The following is a 26384-nucleotide window of genomic DNA, read 5'->3' as shown; positions in this document are numbered from 1 at the left end:
TATTTTTTTCTAATTTTCTTTATCTGTTTATTGTTTTTGCAAGTGTTCATTTTGTATTTACATCAAAAGGAAGAATTTGTTATGATTTTTCCAACACTAAAACAACCCAATTAAATTCAATTTGTCTATTAATCATGATTTCTATGTGATTATCGTGTAATGTCTATTTAATGACATTACTAATTTATCTATAAAATGTGGAACAAGATGAACGAAAGATGGACTAGACGAATGTTTGCGTGTATGCGAGTGTTTGGCCTTCCAGTATTACAAGCTGGTTTTGAATTCAATCAAAATTAGTCTCATGAACGTGGTTCCCTACATCCTGTTTTTATCTCATGAATCTGATTATTCCTTTGATTTTATTTTATTCTGTCACCAACGAATATTGAAAATAGAATTTGTACAAAGCTGAAACTGTTACCTGATCGATGCATACGAATCATGACTGTAAGTTGGTTATTATATAATTCGTATCCCCTTCTTAAGGTATCCCTATTTTTTATATCAATGGAATTTGTTCAGCTGTAGTAAAATAAAGTTCTGATACAGAAGGATGTTCAGTTTTTTTCACACAACCGGAACATTAAAGAAAAAAAGTTTATTCTTTGCAAGTGGTATCCGTTGAAAACTAGCTTTTAAAAATTGTTGAGAAATTCTTTCAATTTGCTATGAAACACTACTTTAAAATTGTTGCTGCCTTTTGCATACAGTTCAGAACCATTTAATCATGGTTTAGGTAGAAATATTAAAAGACAGTTTTCTCAAACTTCAAACTTAGGCTTTCGATTCACACGACCACAAAATGGAATTCTTGTACAATGTTTATAAAAATTATAGTTATCTACTGATTATACTAATATTTGGTTATTTTGTTTAGGAAATTTTCTGATTGTGCATTGTTTTGAAGATTTTATATGATGTCAAACGACTAAGTGGAGTATAATGTTAATATTTAATAATTTATCTTCAGTGGTGATGGATACTTAAGAATTAAGAAAAGAAGAAGTAAGTTAAAGGAAAATCTGCAAACGAATGGAAGATGTAATTGGTTTGTCTATTTGTAGGTTATACCTAAAACTTATTATAAATAAACCTTACAAAATGCATATATTTTGTATCCCAAATAGGAATCATAAAGCATGTGCACTTAACATTGTTCTCATAATTTAGATTTGGATCCAAGAAATCACTGACTAAACCAGAACACGCGCGCACGATGTGGCATGTGTGCATTCATGGCATATGCTTTGTAAACACTTTTTTAAGTTTTGCAAAACTAACATATTCATTTCAAATATTTTAATTTCTCTCTATATATATATTGTTACCATTTGATCATTAATTGATTAGATTGATTCAAATTAAATTAATTATTATTTTTTGTTTGGATTATCAAGACCAATTCAATGGATGAAGATCCCTGAAAGTAAACTAATTAATAAAATTATTTATTTTTCCCTTTCACAAGTTTTTTTCAAATTTTATTATTATTTATCTTTTAAAAATATTTTATAATCACGTTACAAATTTTTATCAATGATAAATAATAAAAAACCGTAAACTAACGAGACAATCTCTCTCGGGTTAGGAGAATATAACTAGTATTAGCCAATTAAATGAATGGTAATTGAGTGAAATTTATAAGTTCAGCAGTTCCAATAATTTTAAAACAATACATCAGATTTTATATCATTAACTAAATTTACAATTTTCAATTTTTGTAAACGTGTTAAGATGATGTTACATATATAAACAAAGGAACTAAACCCTATAAAAATATTAAATATAAAATAATGAATCATTATAGTAATTCAATATATACTATTTTAATAATTAAAAATTATTAATATTTGAAATAGTTTCGATTGATTAAAATTAATAATATAATTAGATATCATATTTTTAGTAATTAATAAATGCAAAAGTACTTGTTTATTTAGAAAACTCTTTAGTCTTTAATATAATTTTTTTAATATTTTAATCTATTTTAGAGAATAATTTTCTATCAATAAAAGTAAGAAATTAAAAAATAATTTGTTGTTTCTAATTATTCCATTATTAAAGACTTAAAATTTTAATCACTATTATCTACACTTAGATACTGATTTTAGAGTAATTATTTTTAAAAAAATTATAAACTATTTTTTTTTGTCTTGTAAATTTGTATTATATTTTAATTTACTAAATATTAATTAAAAAAATTCAATTACAAAGTTTAAACACTAACTGAAGCCATAACAAAATTTTAAGTTTTGACTGTTAATCATTTGGTTCTAATCTAATCTCCTTGTGGGGGTCCAACATGGTAAAATGTAAAACCAATTGCGCATGGAAATAGAAGTTTTCATAACAGAGCAAAGGCCATGTAGGTGGTGTGCGAACGGCAATGGAGTAGCATCCACATCTTCTAATCTTCTCATAGCGCTCCTTCTCCCTCCTCAGTTATCATCATCTAACGGCATCTTAGGATTTATCACTCCTGAGTTCTCTTTCTTCTTCCTCAGGGCCATCTTCTCAGCATTTTAGGGTTCGTCCTGATATTTATGTTTCTCTCAATTTTCTCTCCTTTAACTTCAATACATCTCTTCTTACTAACAAATTACCGATTCTTTGTTTTAATTTCGCATTGGAGCAAATCGGGGAAGGCATTGCAAATTAGGAAGGCGTTCTCTGCGTGCGTTCCTGGTGAAGGTAAGCTGTTAAATCTCATTCTGTGCCATCAGCTGAACCATTTCCAACTGTGTTTTTAAGTGTGTTGTTTTTTTTATTTGTAGAAAAAGTCACCCCTAGGACTATCTACACAATCTGCTCGTCCACGTATTTTGCTCTGTTTCAAATTAGTGGCTATCTTTTACGTGTTTAAAATCCTCTTAACACTTACCCCTTAACACGTTTGTATGTTGAGAACAAGATTTGTGACAGTGATTTTAACTATGATATCAAGCTTTTTAGACTCTCCTGAACTACATTGCAGAAATAATTGCGCTAGTTATATTTGTCTTGTAATGAATATGAAACTACAATTTAGTTCACTTTTAAAAATTCAGAAAAAACACAAAATAAAACCAACTTTAGAAAATCGAAAACCAAAATTTAGTATATTTATTAATCGGGAGCATAAAACATATTTATAGACCAAGGAGTAATTAATTTGAGGAATACTCCAGTTTCATTGTTGTGGCTGGTGGTTCACTGTGTTAAGGCTGTGGCTGGCTTAACTTGAGACTAATAGGAGCAGATATATCATATCCATGAGTGATAGTGCACGGAGGATTTCATGTTGCAACACCTTCCTTTCTACCTTTTGCTTCAATAACCTGAAATCCAAATTATTTGTTAAGCTTAAAATAAAACTTGAACTTTTAGGTTCTAGATAAACAGTGCAAGATGTCCTCTCCTTCCTCTACTTTCCTGCTTTTCTTTGTGTTGTGCGTGTCAATCTTATATGAAACTATGAATGATTTCTAAATATAGAGAATGAGTTATTGTATACCTTTGTAGTTCTTCATTGTTCTTGCGCTTGAGATTTATCTTTCTATGAAGTTTTACATTTTCTTGATTGGTTAGGCTTCCTTACAATAGCTTCGATAAAATTAGCAGTCAGAAATTTTGGTTATAAAATTTTGATGTTGCCATGTTTAAAATGGAAACATGATGAGTTGCGTCTAAAACTGTCTACAAACTACCAAATGCAAGGGGATTCTTTTTTCTTCTGGGATTTTTGTGAGGAAATCACTGAAGGGTGCACGTGTCTGGTTGGGCACTGACAACACTGCAGAAGAGGCTTCTCTGGCCTTTGAGAGCAAAAGACTTGAATTTGAAGCCATGGCCAAGGCTTTGTCTGATGAGAGGAGTGACTTTCTATGACGTTTCTATTCACCTTTGGTTGCTAGTGACTTTCTGTGATTATATGATGCTAGTTTGTCCTTTGTGTTTGTTGTCTCTCTCCTAGCTATTTCTCAAATTGTTTATTGAATATGATTTTGCTTGATACCTCCCCTCAACAAAAAAAAAAAAATCACAGTGAAGATGGCTCGCACTTTGCTTTTATTCTTCATATCATTTGGCATGTAGCGATCAACCTTAGTTCTTTTAAAATGTTATTGATTCGAGAGGTTGATTTTTATTATACTTTAAATAGCTCAGCATCTTCATGAAATATGAATACTTATGGTACGAGTGTTATCTGTTGGTATGGCGAGGCTGCTATATTTCAATTGATTATGTAAAGAGCTTTTGCTTTCAGCTTAGTTAAATTGCTCAAATGTTTTCGTGACTTAAAACCTGTGTTGGATGAGTGGGTTGTAGACAGCGTCTCTCACTGTATTGTTCTTGTATCTGAAGGAAGTTTTCTATTGGTTCTATGGTTTGGTCCTAGTAGCCCTTCTTACCCTCTCTCTTCTCCAGTTTGAGTAATCATATTTTTTGTTGCATGTTAGTTGACATTTAATCATATTCTCAACTCAAGTAATTTTATGAAGAATCATAATAAGTTGTGCCTTCTAAACTGTTAACAGTTAGGACAGGCGTTCGTACGGATGTACATGGGTTGGACTAACTAATCCAGTCCAAGTTTTTTAACTTGATCTAATTGAACAAGGTTGAATTTTGTCAGTTCAACAAGTTACACTGAGCTGAATTATGTTAAACCCAATTCAATTGTGTAAGTTATCAGATTAATATTACTATCGTTTTTCGGTAAGATAGTTTTTTTTAAGAAGACTTGCACAATTATAGCCATAAGAATGCAATGGTCTTGAGATGTAAGAATATTACATTATTATAGTTGATGAGGGAGAAGGGGCATGACTATTTGGTTTTAGAGAAAATAAGTTATGTAGCTCAAAAGCAATAGCCTGCTTGCCAATTTTATAAGTACCATCATTTGGACTTACTCTATCAGAGACAGCAAACACTTAATTAGTGATAAGATTGACATTGGCATCAAGTGTGTACAGAAGTGATTCCTACTTCTGTGATAAATCAGTGTTCAACTAATAATAATTGTTACATTTCTTTGCAGTAATTTTGGGTGTGGTTGGTAGTGTTAGCAGGACTGTCTATACTATAGCTCAAGCTTTTGGCCAAAGTCATTTCCTGGTAATTTCTGGTTGTTGATTAAATTGTTCTGGCTCCATATGTTTGTAATGGAGGATTTTTTTTTGTAATGTTTTCTGATGATTGTTTTCTGTTTGGTAGTATCATCCATTGTCAATGTCGCTAATGATTAATTTTTTATCGGGGTTTGTTTTTTTACATTGTGGTCTTGCTTAACAACGTGTATCTGTAATGTGTTGCTGACTTTCTAGTTTAACCTCTTAAAATAGATAAGCTGGGGCAGGGGGCTGTATAGGATCCAAGCTCTGAATCTAATCTGATATGTTTTCCCTTAGCAACGTTAGGTAGTGAATATGAGCAAATAGATTTATACCCAGTGAGGTCCCAGGAAGCTTAGAAATAGGGTGTACTCCTTATTAGGATCTTCCAACAAGAGTTTGTTTAAGACTGAAGTGTTAAGATTTCCCTTTCAGCAGGTGTACTGAGTCAATGTAGTACCTTAAACAAGTATTGTATCCTTAGGGACTTATGCAAGATTCATCAGTAATCATAATCTATTTTAACTCACTAAGAATTTGCAACGAATGACATTTCAATAAGATTTATCTACGATTTTGAGTTATAAAATTAGCTTTAAAAGTAAGTACTACTAGAACAACTAAGATAAGAATGATAAAAAGTATTGAGGTTGAACTTCAGCTATTTGGCGTGAGGGAGGTGTATTGGAGATCCCACATCAAGAGATAAAATCATTTTATAATATATAAGTTGGGCAATCCTCACCTTATATGTTAGTTTTGTAGGGTTGAATTAGGGCTTAAACTCACTTCTTAATAATTAAAATTAAGGAAAATCAAGTTGCTAAGTGTCCAATAAAAATCACAATTTTACTAAGTTTTGTCACTTAACATAAAACCACAAAAATAAATACTGCTAGCAAAATGTGTTTTAAACATAGCTTAAATTGATCAAGATCATCAAACTTCAGAGTTGTAAATTCATAACAGTTTATTTCGAATAAAAAATATATTAAAATAATTATAAATAACATAATGATGAATGCACTCCCTGCTAGTCTGTTCTTAGAATTCTTTATGAATAGGTATAATCTACCTATGTATCGTTTGTGTTAACATATGGGTTTTGGTCTAGTCCCCCCATATTTTTGTATTTTCTTTCTTTTTTCTTTTTTTAATAATATTTTTTCATGTGATGGCAGATGATTGTTGTTACTTGAGGTGTCAGCTTAGCTGAGATGTCAAGTTGCATAGTGATGCCTAACACGAAAACTTTATAAAAAAAAAATAATGATGAATGCACTCATTTGTATGTTTGAAAGCGTGTTAGTGAATGTAGTTATTGGTACCTGTTATTTGATATTAAAACAAACAGAATTTGCATTATTCTCTAGCATTTTTTAAGAGTTTAACTGTAATTGAAGGGACGCGACATGGAAAGTCCCCACTCTGTGAACAGTCCAAGAAGAACTCTCAGTCTGTCAAAGCAGCGGAGGAAAACTGTGTCTGTTTTTGACCCTGATGACAAAACCTCTGGCTTTGGATTGTCTGGCGATCATGGCCCTAAGCCTTCTGAAGTTTATGGTTTTGTTGGTTCTATTACCACTGTTGTTGCTACAGGTCTTCTTCCCTTCTATTTTGCCCTTCAGAATTGTAACCCTTTTCTGTGTATCCTTTCTTATACATGACTTTCTATGCGCAATATTGTATGTGATGATTGTAACTTTTAGTTATCCACCAAAGTTTTTCGTGACACTCATGGGATTTTTGACTTTTATTGTATTTTAATTTTTTTCTTTGTGAATAGTTATTTTCTTCATATGGGCGTATGTTCCAGAATCATGGCTACAATCTGCTGGCATCTCGTACTATCCTAGCAGGTTAGACATCTCAACTGCTGTTGTTATTTGAACCTATGAAAAGTATCAGATATAATTGTTTGGGTGCACAAAAGAAGATTCTTTTTGTCAAGAAAACCTAAAGTGAGAAATTCTGAAGTGTTAATTTTAAGGTCTACAAATGTAAACTCAGTCATGGTGCATGAAATAAGTTTTATTGGGTTTGTCAATTTAGCTGTTAAGTAGGGCTTTTGGGGAGGGATGGAGGGTATTAAGCCCAACTTCTTTCTTTAGAGACTTTAATAATGAATATGTATGTAAAAAGGATTTCAAAATCAACTGTTAATGTAAACAATGTGAATTTTGCATCAGCTTTTACTTTGGAGATAATGGACCAGGGAACTTAGTTCTCATATGTAGGAAAAAAATTGATCTTCAGATATTGGGCTTTTCAGACTGTTTGTGACAAAATGTTAGCAAAACAACTTCTGGCTTTTCAGATATTGGGCTCTAGCAGTACCAACATATGTGATGGTGACCGTTGTTTTGATGCTGGGATTCTACATTGGCCTGAACTTCATTTCAACACCTTCCCCTGCATCTTTAAACACAATTTTTGGTGAGTTTGATGCCAAATTCTTCAATGACACGTGTGCTTAATTTTGATTGCTACATGTTAGTAAGCAAAACAAGCTTGACGCCAAATTCATTTGGATTTTTCTTTTTTTAGGCTGTGCTATCAGTTAGAATCCAAAATCCAAAGCATGTTTTCAATTTTTCTTATAACTGATATGGACATCTCTTTGTTCAGATGAATTCAGTAAAGATCCTTCGAGTAACGAGTGTTCTCTAGAAGATGAGAAACCCATCGAGCCCATTTCAGACATTGGCATTGACAGAATCAATGATATTATGTTTAATGATGTAACCTAACAATCACACATATCTGCAATGTTGTTATGGTGGGAATTGCTGCCAAACAAGTGTGCTAATTTGGGTTCTTGTAGGAGAGGTTTTAGCTACAGAGGTGAAATTTATTTAGTTGATGTTGTTAAAGAATGATTTATACCGTAGAATTTCCTTTTAATGTTTATTTTTTGGGACCAGATTTTAAATGCCTTTCTCTGCTTATTTTAGAGTTTTGAACCTTGCTACTTTATGAATTGGTGGTGAAGAGTTATAGGTAAGGAAACAACCTCTTTGTTTATGGGAGTAATATTATGTATTCGACTCTTATCCCAGAATTGTGGTTGTCTTTGTGACATGGGCACCCTTTGTGGAGGTAACAGCCATAATATGCATAATTCTTTTAGTATAAAAATATATGGATAAATTTTCCATATCTCATTATAAAATATATATTGCTTCTCTTTTAAATCTTCTCCATTGATCTACTTCCGGATGAATGAATTATAAGACCACGGTCTTATTGAATAATTTAGGGAACCTTGTATGCTATGAAGCACTGTATCTGACATAGACACTGAACATGATATTGACACGTCTAAAATGTGGCAGAGTGTATGATCGAAAAGAATTTTTTTAAAGCTTTTGCTTCCTACTTTTGTGCGTTTCAGTGTATTCCAGAATTAGGAAATACGTTATGGAAAATGAAATATGGAATAGGTTGTTTTGTGTTCTGGATTTTTTTTTTTTGGATAGAATTGAAAAAACAATATCTCATTTTGGAGATTATGGAAAACAAAATTTAAAACATTTTTTCCTGAAATGATTATTCCATATAACTGTTTTAGAAAACCTAATCCTGAAAGGTATTTCATAAACCCAAATCTTATTCTGGAATATCAAATCCATGATATATTTTGAATTGCTCCCACTTCTATTTAAAAAGTAAAAAAGATATTTTTATCATTTTTCATCAGTGCAATGCATATATATTCAAATTTATTGAGTGTGGTAAGCAAAAGCCAAATTTTAATTGTGATAGCCAAGAGGTGTCACATGTCCAATGTATGGTGTACGATCCGAATTTGTTTTTCTTACATTTTGATTGCTTAAAAGACGTAGATGGTGAATAGAATTCCCTCTAGTGCTTAGCATGTACAAACAACTTATCATAAGACGGTATTTTTTGGTTCAGGAAGACCTCCTTGTAACACAATCAAGAAAGAAAGCATAAATTACCAAGAAACTCAATTTCCTACTTCTTTCAATAAGACAAAAACATAAATTCTTTTATAAGTAGTTTTAATATTGAAGACGATTCCTCTTACTAGAATATCGCCTCCTTTTTCTTTAAAAATATTTATGTACTAAAAATAGTTACAACAAAATGTTTTTTTTTTAATAATGGTCTTGTTGAGAACTTTTTTCTCAAATAGCATTATTTTTATTTTTATTTTTCATGAAACACTCTTTTATTTTTATTTTTCTATTTAAATAATAAATTGTATAATATATGTCATAAATTATAATAACAAATACGGTTATATAATATTTTTTATAATTTCTTACCGTTTAGGGTTTAGTATTTTGGATTTAGGGTTTAGGGTTTACATTTATTTTATACATAATATTTATTTACATCAAAATATTTATAAAATATTTTATTTAATTCTCTTTATATTGATATTTTTTCATAAATTTTTTATATATTTAATTTAAAATTTTCTTTTATTTTAATTTTATAAATATTTAAATTTATTAAATTTTGTAAATATTTAAAAGTGAAAATAGTACTATGAGACAAAAAGTTTAGGAAAATAAAAACAAGGTGCTGAATTGAAAAATAGAAGTGAAATTATTTGATAAAAAAGAAGTTGGGTTGACATAAAATATATCCTTTTTTGATCTATTATTAATATTAATTTAATCAGAAAATCATAGAATTTTTTTTGGTACATATGAAATTTTGAAGAAATTGAAATTTGAAAACATTTATTATGAAAATTAATAAATTTATGATAGATGTAAGTTTGGAATTTAAGAAGTGAAATAAATTTATAATAAACTTGGAGCAACAGTAGAAGTAGGAAGGGGAGGGAGAGAGACCGATCGAAATGGAATCGGCGAAGATGGTCGGTTTGAAACGACTGATACGAAGGCGTTCCAGTCTCCGAGATTACGTTGTGGGTTCCGTAGCGGAGAAGGATCATCGGCACTGTCCTCTTCACTCGCAGCATTTGGCACGCCTCACCCCCAAACGCTTCCTCGATCTTCATCAGGTTGCGTTTTCCATTCGCTTTTCTTTTTTAATTCTTTTAGATTCTTGGTTTTAATTAGAGTTCGTTTTTCTTTGCAGTTTGTAAATAAGAAAGCAATTGCGGAGGAGCGCGCTCGAATGTAAGTTCAATTTATGGTTTTGTGAAGTGTAGTAGTTAGTAATGAAGGGAAGTGAAAGAGCGAGTGATGTTGATTGATAGGGTTTTTGTACAGTGGAGATGAAATGAAGAGGGGATACTTCGCTGATATGGCTGAGTTCAAACAGCATGGTGGTAAGGTTAGGTATCGCAGTTATAATATCAATGTGCTAATTTGCTCAGATATACTTACAATATTGCATTTACTTTATTTTACTGTTAGTTGCAACAACTATTTCATTATATGTTCTTTTGTTTCTATAGCATGTGATTTGTTCTGGTGGAATGTGTTGAAGCTCGTTCATGCGAGATCAGCATAGGTTTTCTCCTGTTTAATTATTGTTTCTATGTTCCAATTAAGGTGATACACCATATGCATAAACTAAAACTAACTTTCCAAACTCCATATCTCTCAGTTTTGTCTAAATTGGTCTCTTCAAGCTTGCTTAGAAGTTAGAACTTTACTTATCTGCTAGGCCAATTACACTCAAAACAATTATCTGTATACTGTTTGAATCAATATATATATATATATATATATATATATATATATATATATGTGTGTGTGTGTGTGTGTGTGTGTGTGTGTGTGTTTAGGGTTATATATGTGTGTGTGTGTAAGAATATGACAGATTTACATGTGATTTGTGCAGATTGGTTTAGCAAGTAAAGTGATAATACCGGCAATGGTAGCTGTGAAGTTTCCAGATTTTGAAGTCAGCTTCTCGGATGGTAAAACAGTGAAGCTTCCTATCCGTGTTTCTGATTTTGCAGTTGATTCTGATAAATCTTCTGTCCCCAAGGCATCTTTGGTTTGTCTTTCATTTCGAGCAAACTCCCAGGTAATTCATATTTTTGTCTGCTGAAATTCTTGAAGGTAATTTGTTCTTACTCTGTATAATGACCAAAATTTATATTGTATCATCAGATGAAAATGGCAATACTTAAAGTATTCCGATAATTATGAATTTGAAACCATGTAATAAGGTCTGCCAATGATATTGTGATCACCGTGGTGACTTGAAAGATCATTTGACTTGAACTCAGAAGTGTCGCAGTGAACAAAGTTATTGAGAATTAAAAAAGAAAACAAGAAGGATACTTTACCTGACAATCTGAAATTTCCGTATGATGCTTGTCTTTTTGTATGAAAATAGTTTAGATCCATTAAATTGCCTCAACGCATTTCTAGATAATGACTTCATCTAACATTTAAATTGGTTCACATCTTGTGGTAAAATCTGAGGCTGATCTTTTCAGCAGCTGGATATTTTGTCTGTCATGCCATCTTCTTTACCAGTATCAAAATACACTGATAGCAATATTAAGTTTCTTAGACACCTTGGTTAAAACTAAACACCATTGTATTAGACCAACTTTATCTTGGCATTCTAAGTCAATTTTGAAGTTTGATGAGATTTAGAACAACTAAAAGAAGAAACCTTTCATCAGCTATAAGTTGCTTTTGTCAAACATTAAAACAAGAATATATCCTGCAAAAGGACAATTTCTTTTCTTTTCTGAAATTTTGTCAAACTAACGTGTGATCACAAACATTTAAACTAAGATTAGGAAATTCTATACACAGATGTTTATTTCAATACAAATCCACATCAATTTATCATCACAAGAACACAACTTTAGTTGAATAGAATACAATTTTCTCCCAATCTTTTATTCCAAAGTAAAATGATAATATTCTCTTAGGGTTTTCTAGAATATTTATATTTTCTTCTTGATTCTTCTTTTTCTTGAATTCTTCTTCATTTCTTCTTGTTGAATTTTTTTCTTCTTGGATTCTTCCTCTTAACTTCTTTTAATTCTTCTTCTTGATTTTTTTTTTGTTTTTGTTCTTGAATCTTGTCTTTTTGAATCTTCTTGTTCTTTAATTCTTGTTGAATTTTTTTCTTCTTAAATCCTTAATCATCTTCTTAGATTCTTCCTCTTTTAATTCTTCTTCTTGATTTTTTTTGTTTTTCTTCTTGAATCTTGTCTTTTTGAACCTTCTTGCTCTTTAATTCTTCTTGTTGATTTTTTTCTTCTTGAATCCTTAATCATCTTCTTACATTCTTCCTCTTAAATTCTTTTCTTCTTCTTGATTTTTTTTTTCTTTTTCTTCTTGAGTTTTGTCCTTTTGAATCTTTTCTTTAATTCTTCTTCTTAAATTCTTTTTTTTTTTGTTGAATCATGTCTTCTTAAATCTTCTTTTTCTTGAAATTGAATCTTTTATTTTTTAATCTTCTGCATATTGAATATTTTTTCTTCTTGAATTTTTCCTGCTTGAACTTTCTCTTTTTTGAATTCTTTTTCTGGAATCTTTAATCATTTTCTTAAATCTTTCCTCTTACATTCCTTAAATTATTTTAACTCTTCTTGAATTCTTGTTCTTGAATCTGGCCTACTGCTGCTGCAGTAAATTCTTTTCTATATATCCTTGACAGGAAATGATAAACTCTTGGAGTGTACCTTTTCTTGAAGCATTTAGAAAATCAAAAGGTGTTCATTTATATCAGGTAATTTATTTGTTTCTTTCAGGTTTTATGCTATTTGTTGTTGATAATGACATATTAATCAGTCATATATGAAAGCACATAAGTTGTAAAGAAAAAGATGACTAGTGATGCATTTGCCTTTTTTACATGTGTTAGTCACAAGTTATTGGTAGTATTTATAAACGTGCTTAGGTTGTCATGGAATTTGAAAATTCAAATTGATTTTTTTCAAGTCTTTTCATTTTGTGCTACTATTTATCTAGGATGAAAATCCTTAGTTTAGCTTCTTGAAGAGAGTTTCTCAATAAAACACTTCCTCTGTAGACCTTAGGGGTTTACATACTTGGTTTTTCATTGAAAAGTCACGGAAAAAGACCGGGGAAAGAAAACTCAAGAAGTTATTGCTAATTTTATCGCTAGGGCAGTATAATGGTGAAGGTTGGAGTGGCGCGGAGCAGCCCCTGGCCATCATTTCATACCTGTACCAGAGTTTTTCATGTATCAGGGGTTGTGGCTGCTATTGCAGATCCAGAAAATCATGGCCATCTTGGTCGCTATGGCTGATAGGGAAATTCTCCTCTTTACCCCTGAACAAACTTTTTGGGATTTCGGTCTTCATTTGAAACATGGACCTAGAGTGCAAGATTTACTCTTTCTGTCATTAGGATGAACAGAAGAAAGACCAAAATACAGCACAATTGTTTCCTTTCCAACTCAACTCTGTTCTCAAGACTGTTCTGGCCTTTCTCTCTATTCTCCGACGGCTCTCTTTGTTCTCTATCCAGTACAGGTCTTTTATTTCGTCTTTGTTTTCTGTTCTGATCATTTTTTTTTTACATCTTTATTTTTTAATTTTGAGCATTTACGTGTTGTGGTGTAAATGATTTAATCTATATCTGAACTTTATCAGTCATTCTGTGAGCTGCCGTACACTGGAGTTGTCAGTGGTTTTGGGGTTGACTGCTTTGCACTATCGATTGGGATTTATAACTATGTTTATTACTTATGTTGCATAAAAATGTAAACTTCTAAGAATATATATAGAACACTCAGAATGTTTAATAATAAGAAATATTTGATACAGTATTTTCCTTCAAACTATATCATATCTAACAAATATATTTTTTCCTAAGAATTCTAAGTACATAAAATGAAGGTTAAAATCAATATTTCATATTTTAATGTTCATTATCATTTTCTCTTGCCAACTATAGAAGCCATTGCGATTGACTTCCTCTAGCAATCATTGTTGTGGACAATAATTGTTGTTGAAACATGCCATGTCATTGCCAATCATCACCAATTAGCATTGATTGTTTCCTGTGTTCTTTGGTCATTATCACCATTGACGTCCTTTAATAGAATTCCAACTTAATTTTGATTGTATTTCTTTTCATCAAGTCTGTCCCAAACATAAAACAATGCGATTCTAAACAAAATCCAATTCCTAGAAAATTGGATTAAATTAGGATTTCAAATTGTAATTCCAATATTACTATTTAAACAGACTTTGAGTGATTATTTCTTTATTTCCAACGTTTCAATCTCCAGCTACAATTATTCAATGAAGTTATATTGTGTTTCCTATCAGGTATCATTTATAGATTCGTGGCTTTTGTGCCTGCCTCCTATAAAACGGTTCCTTCTGTGGACAATGAAAAAACCTATTAATGATGAAAGCAAGGATACACTTCAGAAGCAGATGGTCTATTCATTTGGTGACCACTATTATTTCAGAAAAGAACTTCAGATATTGAATCTTCTAACAGGGTAGAAAGCTTTTTGATATTCAATCATTTTTTAGCCAGTGAAGTTATTAGTTATGAACAACACTGTTTTAAACATTTCAACTTCACAGGTATATCTTTCTACTTGATAATTTCGGTAGAGTAAGATGGCAAGGCTTTGGATTGGCAACAGAAGATGAACTATCTTCTCTTCATTCTTGCACATCACTTCTTTTGGATGAGAAATGAGGTAAGGGCTAGTTTTATCTGTTTTGATGATTGGTTTCAGTTTAGTAAAACTATTTTTGAAACATTTATTTTCACTTGCCATCACTGTTTGTTCTATTTTATTTATTCATTATTTCTTTATGCTAGTGCTTACAATGATATTATGCATTTGCAGATATTGAGTATGATGGATATATGGATGAGATTATGCAGTTTTAACTAGTGACACATTTGTGGGGACCGAAAATCGTAAACCAAGGAAGTATCCATGTGATGATATGCAGAGTACATTTTTTTCAATATTTTTTGTGCTATTTTTCTTTTTAATCATACATGAAATTCGTTCAAATAAAAGCACACGAAAACTTACAAATTTATGAAAAACCATAGATTTATTCAAGGAAGTTGGTAAAATATTAAATTTTGGCAATGTTCCTTACAAGATCGAACATTAAATGAGTCACCGTATCCTCTTTTATGCACCAACGCTTGATGTAAACTTGTCTATGACCTACTTGGAAAGGCATACACTGGTGAAGGGTGAAGGTTGGTTTTAGGGTTTATGAATTCAAACTTTGGAAGTACGTAAGGCAGTGGCGCACTGTAAGTTGTTATGAAATTCAACCCTGTTATTCAAAAGAACGGGGGAAGAGACTCGTAAGAAGGCAGACTTTAACCCTCCTTATACTACCTTTCTCAACTCAGAAAGACATAATATCTCCTTCTTAGTTAACCCATCTCTCATTACCTCTTCAGAGAAGCTTCATTCCATTCTATATATGTCATCACTGCCGCAATAAACGATTTTTAAATTAAATTTCACAAAAGCCATCTGCCCCTAAGTAAAAACATGCATTATTTTAACATTTTTTTTAAAGTTATGTTTATTTACTTAAAATTATTGTCACGTGAAAGTTAACCTTAATAGAAATACGAATAGAATAAAACTACTGAAATTTATTATTAAGTTGAACTTTGATTGATAAGTTCAATCGAGTCATGATTTCGTATTTGTGATTTTGACTAGAATTTCTGTATTCGAACATATGAGTATATTCCATCTCCGTCTTTATGCATACCTATTTCTATTCTCGTATTTATTCCTCTTTTAAATTGTTGAATTTTTTAAAATATTTTTGTTAATTAATCAAATTTTTATTAACTTTTCTTTGGTTTTAGTTGCATAACACATAGGATATACATTTCAGCATTTTATTCCTTTATATAATTATTTAATCTTTATTCAATTATTATTTAATATTTTAATTTAAAATCTATGTATTTATAATTTTCTTTTTATATTTGTTATTGAAAAAAAAGTATATATTCTTTTACATTGAATTCTTTATAATATTGTGTTTTCTTTTTATATTTGTTATTGAAAAAATGTGTATACTCTTTTAACATTGAATTCTCTATAATATTATGTTTTTTATGTTGTGATTTTTTTATTTTATAAAATATTAATTAATATATGAAACATTAAGAAGACGATGTTACTCGGATGATAAACAAATTTAAAAGCGATAGGGATGAAGATGAATTTGTTTAGCCCGAGATGGAAATGGAAAAATAAAACTCATCCCATTGCAAATGCAAAACTATTTTATATATTGTAACAATAGAGTTATTAGAGACATGACAAAAGAACTTTTTATCATACACAAAAGCTATAATATATATATATATATATATATATATATATATATATATATACACACACACACACTTTAGCAAAGTGTCACCCTAAATCCAAACAAAGTGTAAGAGTCATGGATAACAAATGTTGAGATGAAATGCACTTTAGGTCTATGTAAACGAATTGTCTTGAAATAATCAAGCATCAATGATCACGCATGTGAAGTGGCTGCGATCAAGCGTCGTTGCAAATCACAAGCGTGAAGCGTCCCTACTGAATATAACGAACATCAAGTATAGGATCGGATCCTGTATATCAAGGTTTGCCTTGTTATAGAGATTGTCTTTCAAACATGGGAATACAAGTTTTCATGATTTTGTTTCTATATTTAATTACATATTTCAATTTTTTCTTTTTCTTTTTTTCATTTTCTTCCTTGATCAGTGATAATATTAACAAAGATAAACCTATTTTTTTAAATTTTTCTATGAAGTGACTAATTTGGAAAAAAACAACATTTTAAAACAAGATCCATTTGAAGTTATAAACACATTTACAGTCCCACATATAGATAGTTGTTTTGTATAGTTAGGTTAGAGAGGTGAACAGGTGCGGTAGGTTTGGAATCCAAAAGCGAGCGGAAACAATTGATCGGCGAGGTGAGATGGAAGAAGAAGAAGCTCTTCCGGTCGAAGCAGAAGCAGAAGCAGGCATCCCCGGTGGCTCTGGTACGGTGAGTCGGGCACGGAAGCTGCTGTTTCGGCGAATGCTGGTGGGGATCAAAGACGGAAGGTTCTTCTTGGGCTCCTTCTACTGCATCGACAAGCAAGGCAACATCATTCTCCAAGACGCCGTCGAGTATCGCAGCACGCGCCAATCCTCGCCTTCACCCATGGAACAGAGGTGCCTCGGCCTTATTCTCATCCCCTCCTCTTGCCGCACCTCTTGTCACGTCGATTCTTCTCTCCACGAACACTTCTCTCTCCTCTCGCTTCATCCAGCACCACCGAGTTAGCTAGGGCTTCCTGTGTATCGACTGTGAGTGCCTCTTCAACTGCTCATGTTTCGTTATTGAAACGAAAGAGAATATATGCGTGCTGCTGAAATTACCTGCTATATGTTCTTGTTTTTGTATATTTTTAGATGCTAAATGATCTATCAGATGTGATGTGAGTGAGGAACACGTGAATTTCCTTTGTTAAAGCTGCCTTTATGGTAACAGTTTGTGGCATTGCTTGATATTTCTGAAAATGTAGTTCATGTACACATCTCAAACACAATTATGGTTGCATTGCAGATGCAATTACTTCATAAATTTTGATTTGTAGCTGAAATCATGTTCGCAGATGATTTTTTATTTTGTTTTGGTTGCGTGTTTTGAAATCAAGAGTTTTTAATAAAACAATTCCTACTAGAGGTCATTGATTATTTTCTCAAATTAGTAATCCTTGATAGTTGTAAGAGAGGTTTTATGGATGCCATGCTAATGCTTGGGGTCTGTAGTTCGAAAAGCCTGACTACTCGAACAAACTAATTTCCTCATGTGTGCACTTATCTGTTGTACAATGCATAATCCATCAGGTGCATCAGAAACCTCTTGCATTGGTATAAAGGAAATTCAGAATAAGAAGAGTACGAATGACAAAAAGAAAAGGATCTATAGAAGGAAAACCCTTATTTGTAGAACTCCAAATGTGACAATCACATCAACATGTTCCGACGAAAAGAATAAATCTAGGATTTTCCAAGGAAAAAGTGAATGTTGTGCAACAATCAAAAGAAAGTGGGAGATAAGCATTTTCAGCAAATGAAATATTCTAAACGGCAACATTAAAACCTGCTGGATAAAGAAAAAACAAAAGTAACATAAAGACAAGTATTTAAATGAAGTTTGTGGTAAAAAGGACTTGGAAGAGCATTGTTATCTGACATGTACCGGTTAATCGGTAGATTTTGCGGAACATCACTATACAAGAATGATTTATACTAATACTACATTGTATTTATGATTGTCAAAAGCAAACCATAATATATTGCATCTTTACTTTTTGTTACAAATATTCAAATCGAAGTATTACCGCTGTAGATTGCTGCACTGAGTGAACATTTTCTTCTCATCAATCACGTTTGAGAATTTGTGCACGAACTGGAAACAACTATCATCTGTTTTGCGTTTGTGATGGTGATGAATGAATTGAACTCAACAAAAATGGCGGAAGTGTAACAATAGCACAAGATATAAACCAAGTTAAGTTGATTGATTGTGCACTATAAATGAAGAAACAGACTGCAATTGCACCCCGCATATCTGATGTGAATGGTTTGAGAAACACACAAACGCATGATTTTGCTTTGTTGATTGGAGGAACAATAACAAAACTTGTTGTATCCGAAGGCTGAGAAAATCCACAATCTTTGTTCCGTCGTCCTTTTAGCAATGTCTCCAAAAAAAAAAGGTGCATTGTACACCCGATGTCAGCAACTAATATCTATTTACAACGAAAAAAACATGTATCGAAATAGGTTCGTCCTTTAAATGATTTGTTTTTACTTTGAGACACTAATCCTTTATTTCAGACCGAGATATCCGGATTCACAAAAAAAAATGTTACAAAGGTAGTGGCAAAATTTACAGATTTAGAAGCAAGGGTACTTCTTTTGCTTTAGAATAGACATGGTATTTCATGTACAACTTGAATGTAAAAATGATATTCAATGTTCAAGTTTTATAGAATGTGACATGAACAATCAAAACCTATTACTATAAGGTGTTCCGTAGACAATAAGGTATGGAACAGTTCTGACGACTGTGTCAATGGGAATTGCAAAGTTAACACCAGACGACATTCCAGACCCTGAAATGCATCAAAATGAACAATAATCATTATTCAAACTTAATAATCTAGAAGTAGATGCTTTCCACCAAAACAATAGAGCTTAGATAATGCTGGTGAAATTAAGAGGAACAACAAATTAATTTCTTCTTTTGGTTAAAGTAATTGCAATTTAATTGTATACTGATATGGAATAAGATGTATGGTGAGGAGCGGGTTACAATTAGATGGTTAGTTAGTAGCTGTAAGTAGCCAATTAATTAACTGATACGTAGGCAGTTTTCATATTTTGTAAACACTGAATACAATCAAGTAATTCTTTCGGAACCCTTTCTTTCATAAGGTTCCCTCTCTTCTCTATGTTCTTTGAGTTTCATGTTAATTCCTAGAACTAGAATTGACCATAACATATACATATTCCTCAGATTGACATTGTTAGCAGGTTCAATGGAAGACATAGCTTCCTAAATTGTGCGGATGTACATATGAAATAAAAGGGAACAAATTTCTCAGAACTGATTACCCTTTTGGAAAATAAAGAAAAAAAGTAAAGGCGATGATGAATCTGTGAGTTCGTTACCTTACTCTACACCCATTTCTATGGAAGGAAGACACTAGGATGGAGAAAAGGTCATCTCAATTTTCTAGACATAAATTGTTGCAGCTTCTTCTGTCGGACTATCTTTTAAATAAATATAATTTACAAGAGTTTTGCAACCAAAAATTATGCAAAGGAAGTAATAGTAACATTCTTTAAGACAAAATTTCCTGTCTATTTCAGATTAAAAGCACGAGTCTCTTATTCCCTCTTTATAGTGTTACGATAGTATATTCATAAAAGTAATAGTATCTTATTACCTTTCTTAGTGAAGGTAGCTGTGTTTACTCCAATAACACGGCCATACGAGTTGATCAATGGTCCACCTGAATTTCCTGGTCACATTCGTGCACATATAAGATATATACCTACATAGTCTCGTGTGACTGCAAGTTAAGAAAATACTGAACTCCGGAATAATTTGGTGAATCCTAAGAGTTGTAAGTTTGTAACAAACAATACTATCTAAAAGTTGGCACTTCAGTAAACAGCAAAGTCATGTTTTAAATATAACATATAGACATAAACAGGGACTGAAATAGAACTAGTAGTTTCTCTGAGTAAAACGTTTTTAACCAAGATTATTTTCACAACTATATATTTGCTTCCCCCATTTAGGTAGAATGAAGTGAATCTGCCAGGTTGATCTCACTAGGCATTATATTTGCCAAGAATGATGCAGCCATTTGTACTAGGTATGGAGATAACTGGCTAGCATTGTTGATGCCCATGTCATATTTTGCAGAAGATTGGGTAAATTAACCCAGAACTATTGGGTAATAAAAGCAATTTTGTTTCAGGTTGCAGCTGGTCTGATAGCTTCGAAATGAATTTCGCTTAACTAACGAAATCACATCAATAACTGATATTACAAGGACAAAACATATTTTAAAAATCATGGCAGTCTCATCAATGCCAAAGTTGTAGAGTACAGGGGAAAAAATTGAAGTGACCATTTTTATTGATGTGCAAGAATTAGGGTACAAATTACAGTTTCCCACATTCCTTAATTTTGATTTAAAGGAGGTTGAGGTCCTAACACTATGAACGTTAATTAAGGTTAGCTTACCTGCATTAATTGCTGCATCAGTTTGAATAGCACCTCTAATGGCCCCTCCATTTGGTGAAGGTATCTCGCGGCCTAAACCACTGACCACCTGCATAATTTACATCAGACAATACACAATGATCACATTATACTTTTTTGGAGCATCTGAACTTACTATTACTGCTCAAACCTAGTGCATCTCGATTAGGCATTATTCTGAAAAATCGAACGAATTTGTTCTGTGGGAAACTATAGCCCTACATGACAAAATCTTTACTTAGGCAAGCATAAATAATTGCTCTAAATTTCATCAACAAGTTTTTTACCCTTCTTCTACAACTATTTTTCCTGAATGGATAGAGCTGTTAGAAACAGATTATTAAAAAATTACCCCTGTTGTGAGAGTGTTCTCGTATCCATAAGGATTCCCAATGGCAAAGCAACTTTGGCCAACACGTAAATTATTAGACTGGCCTAGATTAGCTGGCTTTATTTCGCATCCATCAACATCAACCTGATAATTGAATAACTTTTATGCATATTTCTGAGAGTGGCACACAACAACAGAAAGAAAAATGCAGAAGTTAAATGTAACTCAGTATACTGGTTTTATTGGGTAATTAAAAGAAGAGAAATGAAAATCTATCTATCATGTATAAAATGTAAAGTGCAAGCTGCGAAGCTGCGACATCAACTTCTTCCAACAATCATTTGACGTTATGTCAGCGATTTTCACTACTATAAACTCCCAATTCCTTGTCTTTACAAATCCTTTGAGCTCATAACTAAGTCTTCATTTCTATTAACTTTAAAAATACTAATGGTCAAAAACATTCAGAGCTTTTTTCTCTTTTTTTTTCCTTTTTTTTTTTAATGCGACAGAATAGTACGGCTTTTGCACCATAAACAAAATCTGTCTTTTCTATCAGACAAATACTGACTTAGGTACTCAGTTGGCCTTTCAGTTTGATGAACATCAAAGTTGTTTGATACTTTTTAGAATCTTAGAAGGAAAATTGATGCCTACGATAATTTTGCTACACTATATCACCATGCTCAAAACAAAATTTGGGCTGGAAGATTTAGGCTTTCCCATTATGATGGTCACAAATGACCATATAATTAAGATAAATTATGTGCTTAGTAAGGCAGCTTGCCGAACTTGACTACAAAAGCCACAGTAGTGGCAAAGAACTATATGTTCTGAAAAGGAATAAAATGAAGAAAAAAAAGGAAGAGGATTGGAACGTATACCTTCAGAACAGCAAGGTCGTACGCTGGATCAAAACCAATTATCTTGCCTTCCCTGTAAAAGCTATTCCCTTTGGCATCAACTAGGAACACCTGTAGACAGCAGTAGGAATGTGCAATACTATTGCTACCCAGAGAAATGCTAGTAGACTAAAACGGTGGAAAATGTGGGAAAAAATATAATCATTCTTCTCTGATTAAAAATATAATGGAATTAAGAGCAGAAAGGGAAAACCTTACAACGTTGTAAACCACTTGTATCAGTAGCCAGTTTAGAAACAACATGGTAATTGGTAACCTGTCAACCAGCAAAAACACACATCACTAGTTTGAACAATCGGTAACCAGAATCCAAGACAATATCTATAGAATGCGTGAGTATACAATTCCTTATTATTCATCAAGATATCGTGTCAAACCATGCATACATGTGTTATTCACTGTCCAATTACGTTGATAAATTATCAAAGGAATTTCAAAGTCAATGAAATAGTTTTCCATATTTCAATCTTCATTGAATTAAAAGCACCATTTTGCAAGTAAAAATTTGTCCTTTCGGTAACTATCTTAAAAAACTTCAAACAAAAGCTACTCCCAAAGTAAATTGAGAAAAACAGAATAAAATCCAAGTGAGACGAACAAATTCCCTATTCTGATTAGACTTATCTTACAATGTGACCAAATTTATCCCAAATGAAGCCTGAACCAGTGCCTTCAACTTTTGCATCTTCATCCTCATTCAGCACGACCCCCTTGGAAACTGACTTGGGAACTTTAGTCAATTCAATATCTTGAATAAAAACAACTGACAGTGAAGTATCCTGTGACAATCCCAATTCCCATATTTAATAAAAAACAACAAAAGAAAAAAAAAGTAATCACCTTTTATACTGAACAAATACAACATGAGTATTTAACCTATGTAAGCAAAATTGAGGTGACCTGAAAGAGTTGCACAACACGGTCTTCTTGTTGCTGAAGCTCGTCATCTGGCAGAAGCTGTGGAAGTGCAAGTGGTGCTGAATTGAAATTGGCGAAATTGAGAAGAAGGAGGGTGGAACCGAAGATCGTGGTTCGACGAGTAGTGACAGAGGGAAGGGTCTTGGTTGAGAAAGTAATATTTAGCATTGGCAATGGAAAGAGGTTGTTTTGCAGAGAAAACAGTGCCATCTCTCAGACACTGGATAAGACCATTCCTTTACCTTCCTTTTCTTTATTCCATTTACTCTTTTTTCTTTTCTTTCATACGTTTCATATAAACTACACTTTTTCACAAATATTAATATCCAATTTACTATTTTTTAGGAATATCCAATCTAATGTTAATTCACCACTTATGTTTTTATTAATATGATAATTATGTATTATAAATATTTTAACATAATCTATTAGGTTGTTAATTTTTTAATATTTTTATTGTTAGTATAATAAAATAAATAATTAAAGTATAAAATAAAAATATATTAGTAAATGAATAAATTTTACTTTCTATTTATTTTTATTCATTTTATTTAATCCAGCTAATTTTTTATTTTCTCAATTTTAATTATATCATCCAAACAAAATATAAAATTTATATGACTATTTTAAATAGTGACATGGTTTTAAATTTTGATTATTTATTACTGATCAGGTAACTTAAATTTTACTTTTATCATTCTCATATAAATTTTATTTCAAATACATATATATTACTAGAATGTATGGAAGAGATAAAAATATTGATCATTAATTATCAATGAATTTATATCATCAATTTTGATTTTGTGATGTTATCAAGTTATTTGATAATTAATGACTGAGACTCAAAAGTATAAAACAAAATGTTTATTACACCATAGAATTTATGGATATAAGGATTGAAACGTATAATTTAGATAAATATAGAAATTAAATTACTAAACATGCCAATGAGACAGAGGATCCTACATGGGCATGCCAACAAAAATTTTATGGATCTGATTGATTTGTTTACCCAATTATTGAGTTACGTATTATTATATTTAAATGCATTTTAAAAAAGATGAAAACTAATTGATCATGCGAAAAGCCATTAAAAGGTATGTTTAATTTTTAGAAACACATACAAATATTTAAATCATTAACAAAAAAAATTCCAAAAAATTAATGTATCTGTAAAAACGACTTTTTTAAGGACATGTTTTGTCATTATTGGTTCCTTTTCCTAAAGACGTCCCATTATTTTCCTTAAAAGCTTAAGTTTTTATATCACTTGAGATTAAATATTTGTGTTTATTAAGAATCAGTAACATCTATTTTCCCCAAGAATATAATTGGTTTGAATTCATTATTAATTAAAATTTCATTATCTACTACCATAAAATTACTATTACTGAACACATTTTGTCAAAGTGTTATCTCTTGCTAAGTCATCCTTATCTCTTTACAGAATTATAAATTTTTGGACATATATTTATATTATTTCGAGACATAGTGTGATAAATATTTTTTTTATCTAAATATTTTATCACAATTATCATCACTAAATTTATAAACGTTTTTGGTGATAGACTGTGTGACAAAATTATTTTCTTTCTAATGATGCATTTAGGATGCTACTAAATAAATATAGAATATTTTGGAAGTTTGGGAAGGATTTGTCTTTATTAAAGTTATTTATCACAATGGCCATCACAAAATTTTCAAATTATTCGATGAAAAATTTTCTGACAGATAAAACATATTTTGGAAATTTATTTTCAAGAAAAATTATAATTAAATTATTATGGTACATTAAATTTGAAAAAATAAATATAGAATTATGATTAATTATATATTTGAAAATTTTCATATCTTAGACTTACAGAAAAATAATTAATTTTTATAATTGACTTTTTTATTAATACAAAATACTAGTTGAAAAAAATATAGTAATTGTAATGTTTAAGTGTAATATTTACGTTGGAGAAATTACAAATATTTGCATAATATCATAGATCTGATTGACTTTATTTTACTGATTATAATGTATAGTCTGCTCAAACATTTTCACCAAATAATAGAATAAAATGCCACCAGAAAAAAACTCTCATATTAACTATTTAAATTTAAAATTATTAGTTAAAATAAAATATTCATATTGTAGATTTTTCCTAGTTCTAGTTATTGAATTTGGAAAAACTAGAATATGCATGTAAAATGCACTAATTATTAATTTAAGTTGTTACGATATTAACTTTTATCTATAAGAATTATATAAAAACTAAATTACTATATCTGGTGCCTTCAAACTTTTACAAATAATATTTTATATTGTAAAAAAAATTATAGAGTATGTTAATCGGCATCCTTAGAGTATTAATTATAAAATAAATAATTAAATGAAAAGTTTTTATTAAATAGTGAGAGAGTTCTATATATTATCAAAAGCTCTTCTCATATTTACTTAAAAATAACTTTAATTCTAATTAATTTTACAAAAACAGTTTATAAGATATCTACCTACTTATATATCACGATTTCTTATTTTAATATATTTTATTTGAAAAATTTATTTTGATGTGTGCTGTATACATGATTAATTTCGTAAATAGAATTTTTGCAAGAAATATTAATTAAATATTAAAGCTCTAATAAATAGTACAAAATGGAACTTAAGCTAATTGAAGAATTGTTTTCCACCTTTATTATTGGATATTTTAACTTATTCACAATATTAATTTTAAAAGAAAAAAAAATCATATTAATATGAAAACGAGTATAAAAGATCAAATTCAACTCTCTTTAATCAATTCCAATCACCCTAAAAGGTTTAAAACATATGGAATCACGAATAATACATATATATATATATATATATATAATTTAATTAATTTATTCTAAAAAAATGTGTTAAAAAAACATGCTATCTATGATTGAAGAAAAATGAAAATTTAGAATGAGAAGGGAAAATTAAAGAATAAAAAGGTTGGTAGGTGAGTAATTGAGTCAAATAAAAAAACAGCCTAACAAAAGTCTAGTAATAACCATTTTTAAATAGCAATACATTGACAAGTCATAATTGAAGCCGTCTTCAACGTGTACACAGTGCATACAAATCTTAATTGTTTGTTCAACCGTCGCCTTCACCTTTTACACAAATGAAATCAAGATCCCACAATACCTCAATCAATATAATCTCTCAAAAATGCTATGTTATTATTCATGATTTTGCACAACTTCAAGAACAAATATCTACCTGTGATTTTGTGGTTACAATTTCATTTCTGTGAATTAATGGAAGGTTATTTTTACACTAATAACTTATTTCTAGGAAAAAGAAATGGAGATGGTGAGAAGAAGTTCAAGGTGTACACTGTTACACTCCAAAC

The 26384-nt window shown here is 30.9% G+C and overlaps 4 protein-coding genes across 20 annotated transcripts; 3 read left to right on the top strand and 1 right to left on the bottom strand.

Annotated features, from left to right (window-relative positions):
• Window positions 1-2293: 2293 nt before the first annotated feature.
• LOC137832392 (Phosphatidylinositol N-acetylglucosaminyltransferase, GPI19/PIG-P subunit) lies at window positions 2294-8031 on the top strand. Of its 6 annotated transcripts, XM_090303642.1 has the most exons (7): window positions 2294-2530; window positions 2636-2694; window positions 5027-5103; window positions 6503-6698; window positions 6886-6958; window positions 7417-7535; window positions 7728-8031. In XM_090303642.1, the coding sequence occupies exons 4-7, from the start codon at window positions 6512-6514 to the stop codon at window positions 7847-7849; spliced, it is 501 nt and encodes a 166-aa protein (XP_090159768.1). In that variant the 5' UTR covers window positions 2294-2530; window positions 2636-2694; window positions 5027-5103; window positions 6503-6511; the 3' UTR covers window positions 7850-8031. The 6 variants fall into 6 exon arrangements, 5 of the variants coding, with proteins under 5 accessions (XP_090159768.1, XP_090159769.1, XP_090159767.1 ...); XM_090303643.1 differs by lacking the exon at window positions 5027-5103; XR_016521644.1 differs by having other exon boundaries at window positions 2398-2694; window positions 7372-7535.
• A 1775-nt stretch (window positions 8032-9806) lies between these two features.
• On the top strand, window positions 9807-15083 carry LOC137832390 (ATPase complex subunit). 7 transcript variants are annotated; one of them, XR_011084571.2, is made up of 9 exons: window positions 9807-10101; window positions 10179-10219; window positions 10313-10376; window positions 10890-11078; window positions 12678-12749; window positions 13154-13518; window positions 14320-14498; window positions 14587-14705; window positions 14859-15083. XR_011084571.2 is itself a non-coding variant. In XM_068640533.2 (8 exons), the coding sequence occupies exons 1-7, from the start codon at window positions 9937-9939 to the stop codon at window positions 14702-14704; spliced, it is 828 nt and encodes a 275-aa protein (XP_068496634.1). In that variant the 5' UTR covers window positions 9807-9936; the 3' UTR covers window position 14705; window positions 14859-15083. The 7 variants fall into 7 exon arrangements, 5 of the variants coding, with proteins under 5 accessions (XP_068496634.1, XP_090159172.1, XP_090159174.1 ...); XR_011084572.2 differs by having other exon boundaries at window positions 13149-13518; XM_068640533.2 differs by lacking the exon at window positions 13154-13518.
• Window positions 15084-16431: 1348 nt separating this feature from the next.
• Window positions 16432-17656, top strand: LOC137832389 (Small nuclear ribonucleoprotein family protein). 2 transcript variants are annotated; one of them, XR_011084570.2, is made up of 2 exons: window positions 16432-16642; window positions 16767-17656. XR_011084570.2 is itself a non-coding variant. In XM_068640531.2 (2 exons), exon 2 carries the CDS (start codon window positions 16987-16989, stop codon window positions 17335-17337), a length of 351 nt encoding a protein of 116 aa, XP_068496632.1. In that variant the 5' UTR covers window positions 16523-16642; window positions 16911-16986; the 3' UTR covers window positions 17338-17656. The 2 variants fall into 2 exon arrangements, 1 of the variants encoding a protein (XP_068496632.1); XM_068640531.2 differs by having other exon boundaries at window positions 16523-16642; window positions 16911-17656.
• A 1302-nt stretch (window positions 17657-18958) lies between these two features.
• On the bottom strand, window positions 18959-23308 carry DEG5 (DEGP protease 5). 5 transcript variants are annotated; one of them, XR_016521324.1, is made up of 8 exons: window positions 22996-23308; window positions 22725-22874; window positions 22289-22351; window positions 22057-22146; window positions 21194-21346; window positions 20824-20911; window positions 20015-20089; window positions 18959-19177 (listed from the first exon to the last, which is right to left on the bottom strand). XR_016521324.1 is itself a non-coding variant. In XM_068640529.2 (8 exons), exons 1-8 carry the CDS (start codon window positions 23221-23223, stop codon window positions 19071-19073), a joined length of 924 nt encoding a protein of 307 aa, XP_068496630.1. In that variant the 5' UTR covers window positions 23224-23308; the 3' UTR covers window positions 18959-19070. The 5 variants fall into 5 exon arrangements, 4 of the variants coding, with proteins under 4 accessions (XP_068496630.1, XP_090159170.1, XP_068496631.1 ...); XM_068640529.2 differs by having other exon boundaries at window positions 21194-21316; XM_090303044.1 differs by having other exon boundaries at window positions 21194-21316; window positions 22294-22351; window positions 22996-23306.
• Window positions 23309-26384: the final 3076 nt, after the last annotated feature.

The sequence above is a fragment of the Phaseolus vulgaris genome, chromosome 6, assembly GCF_051622355.1.
Source record: "Phaseolus vulgaris cultivar YP4 chromosome 6, ASM5162235v1, whole genome shotgun sequence".
In the NCBI taxonomy this organism is placed as follows: Eukaryota; Viridiplantae; Streptophyta; class Magnoliopsida; order Fabales; family Fabaceae; genus Phaseolus; species Phaseolus vulgaris.
The sequence above is the reverse complement of the archived record's forward strand: the minus strand, read 5'-3'. Positions and strand labels throughout refer to the sequence as shown.

Bases quoted from the DNA above. Each gene is read 5' to 3' on its own strand.
- LOC137832392 (XM_068640536.2), top strand. From the start codon at position 2,547: ATGTTTCTCTCAATTTTCTCTCCTTTAACTTCAATACATCTCTTCTTA. The intron at 6,959-7,416 runs GTTAGACATCTC...CTGGCTTTTCAG, and splicing joins ATCTCGTACTATCCTAGCAG to ATATTGGGCTCTAGCAGTAC. The intron at 7,536-7,727 runs GTGAGTTTGATG...CTCTTTGTTCAG, and splicing joins ATCTTTAAACACAATTTTTG to ATGAATTCAGTAAAGATCCT.
- LOC137832390 (XM_068640533.2), top strand. From the start codon at position 9,937: ATGGAATCGGCGAAGATGGTCGGTTTGAAACGACTGATACGAAGGCGT. The intron at 10,102-10,178 runs GTTGCGTTTTCC...TTTTCTTTGCAG, and splicing joins GCTTCCTCGATCTTCATCAG to TTTGTAAATAAGAAAGCAAT. The intron at 10,377-10,889 runs GTTAGGTATCGC...TGATTTGTGCAG, and splicing joins TCAAACAGCATGGTGGTAAG to ATTGGTTTAGCAAGTAAAGT.
- LOC137832389 (XM_068640531.2), top strand. From the start codon at position 16,987: ATGGAAGAAGAAGAAGCTCTTCCGGTCGAAGCAGAAGCAGAAGCAGGC.
- DEG5 (XM_068640529.2), bottom strand. From the start codon at position 23,223: ATGGCACTGTTTTCTCTGCAAAACAACCTCTTTCCATTGCCAATGCTA. The intron at 20,912-21,193 runs GTAATTTTTTAA...TAAATTATGCAG, and splicing joins AGAACACTCTCACAACAGGG to GTGGTCAGTGGTTTAGGCCG. The intron at 19,178-20,014 runs GTAATAAGATAC...GATGCATTTCAG, and splicing joins AGCTACCTTCACTAAGAAAG to GGTCTGGAATGTCGTCTGGT.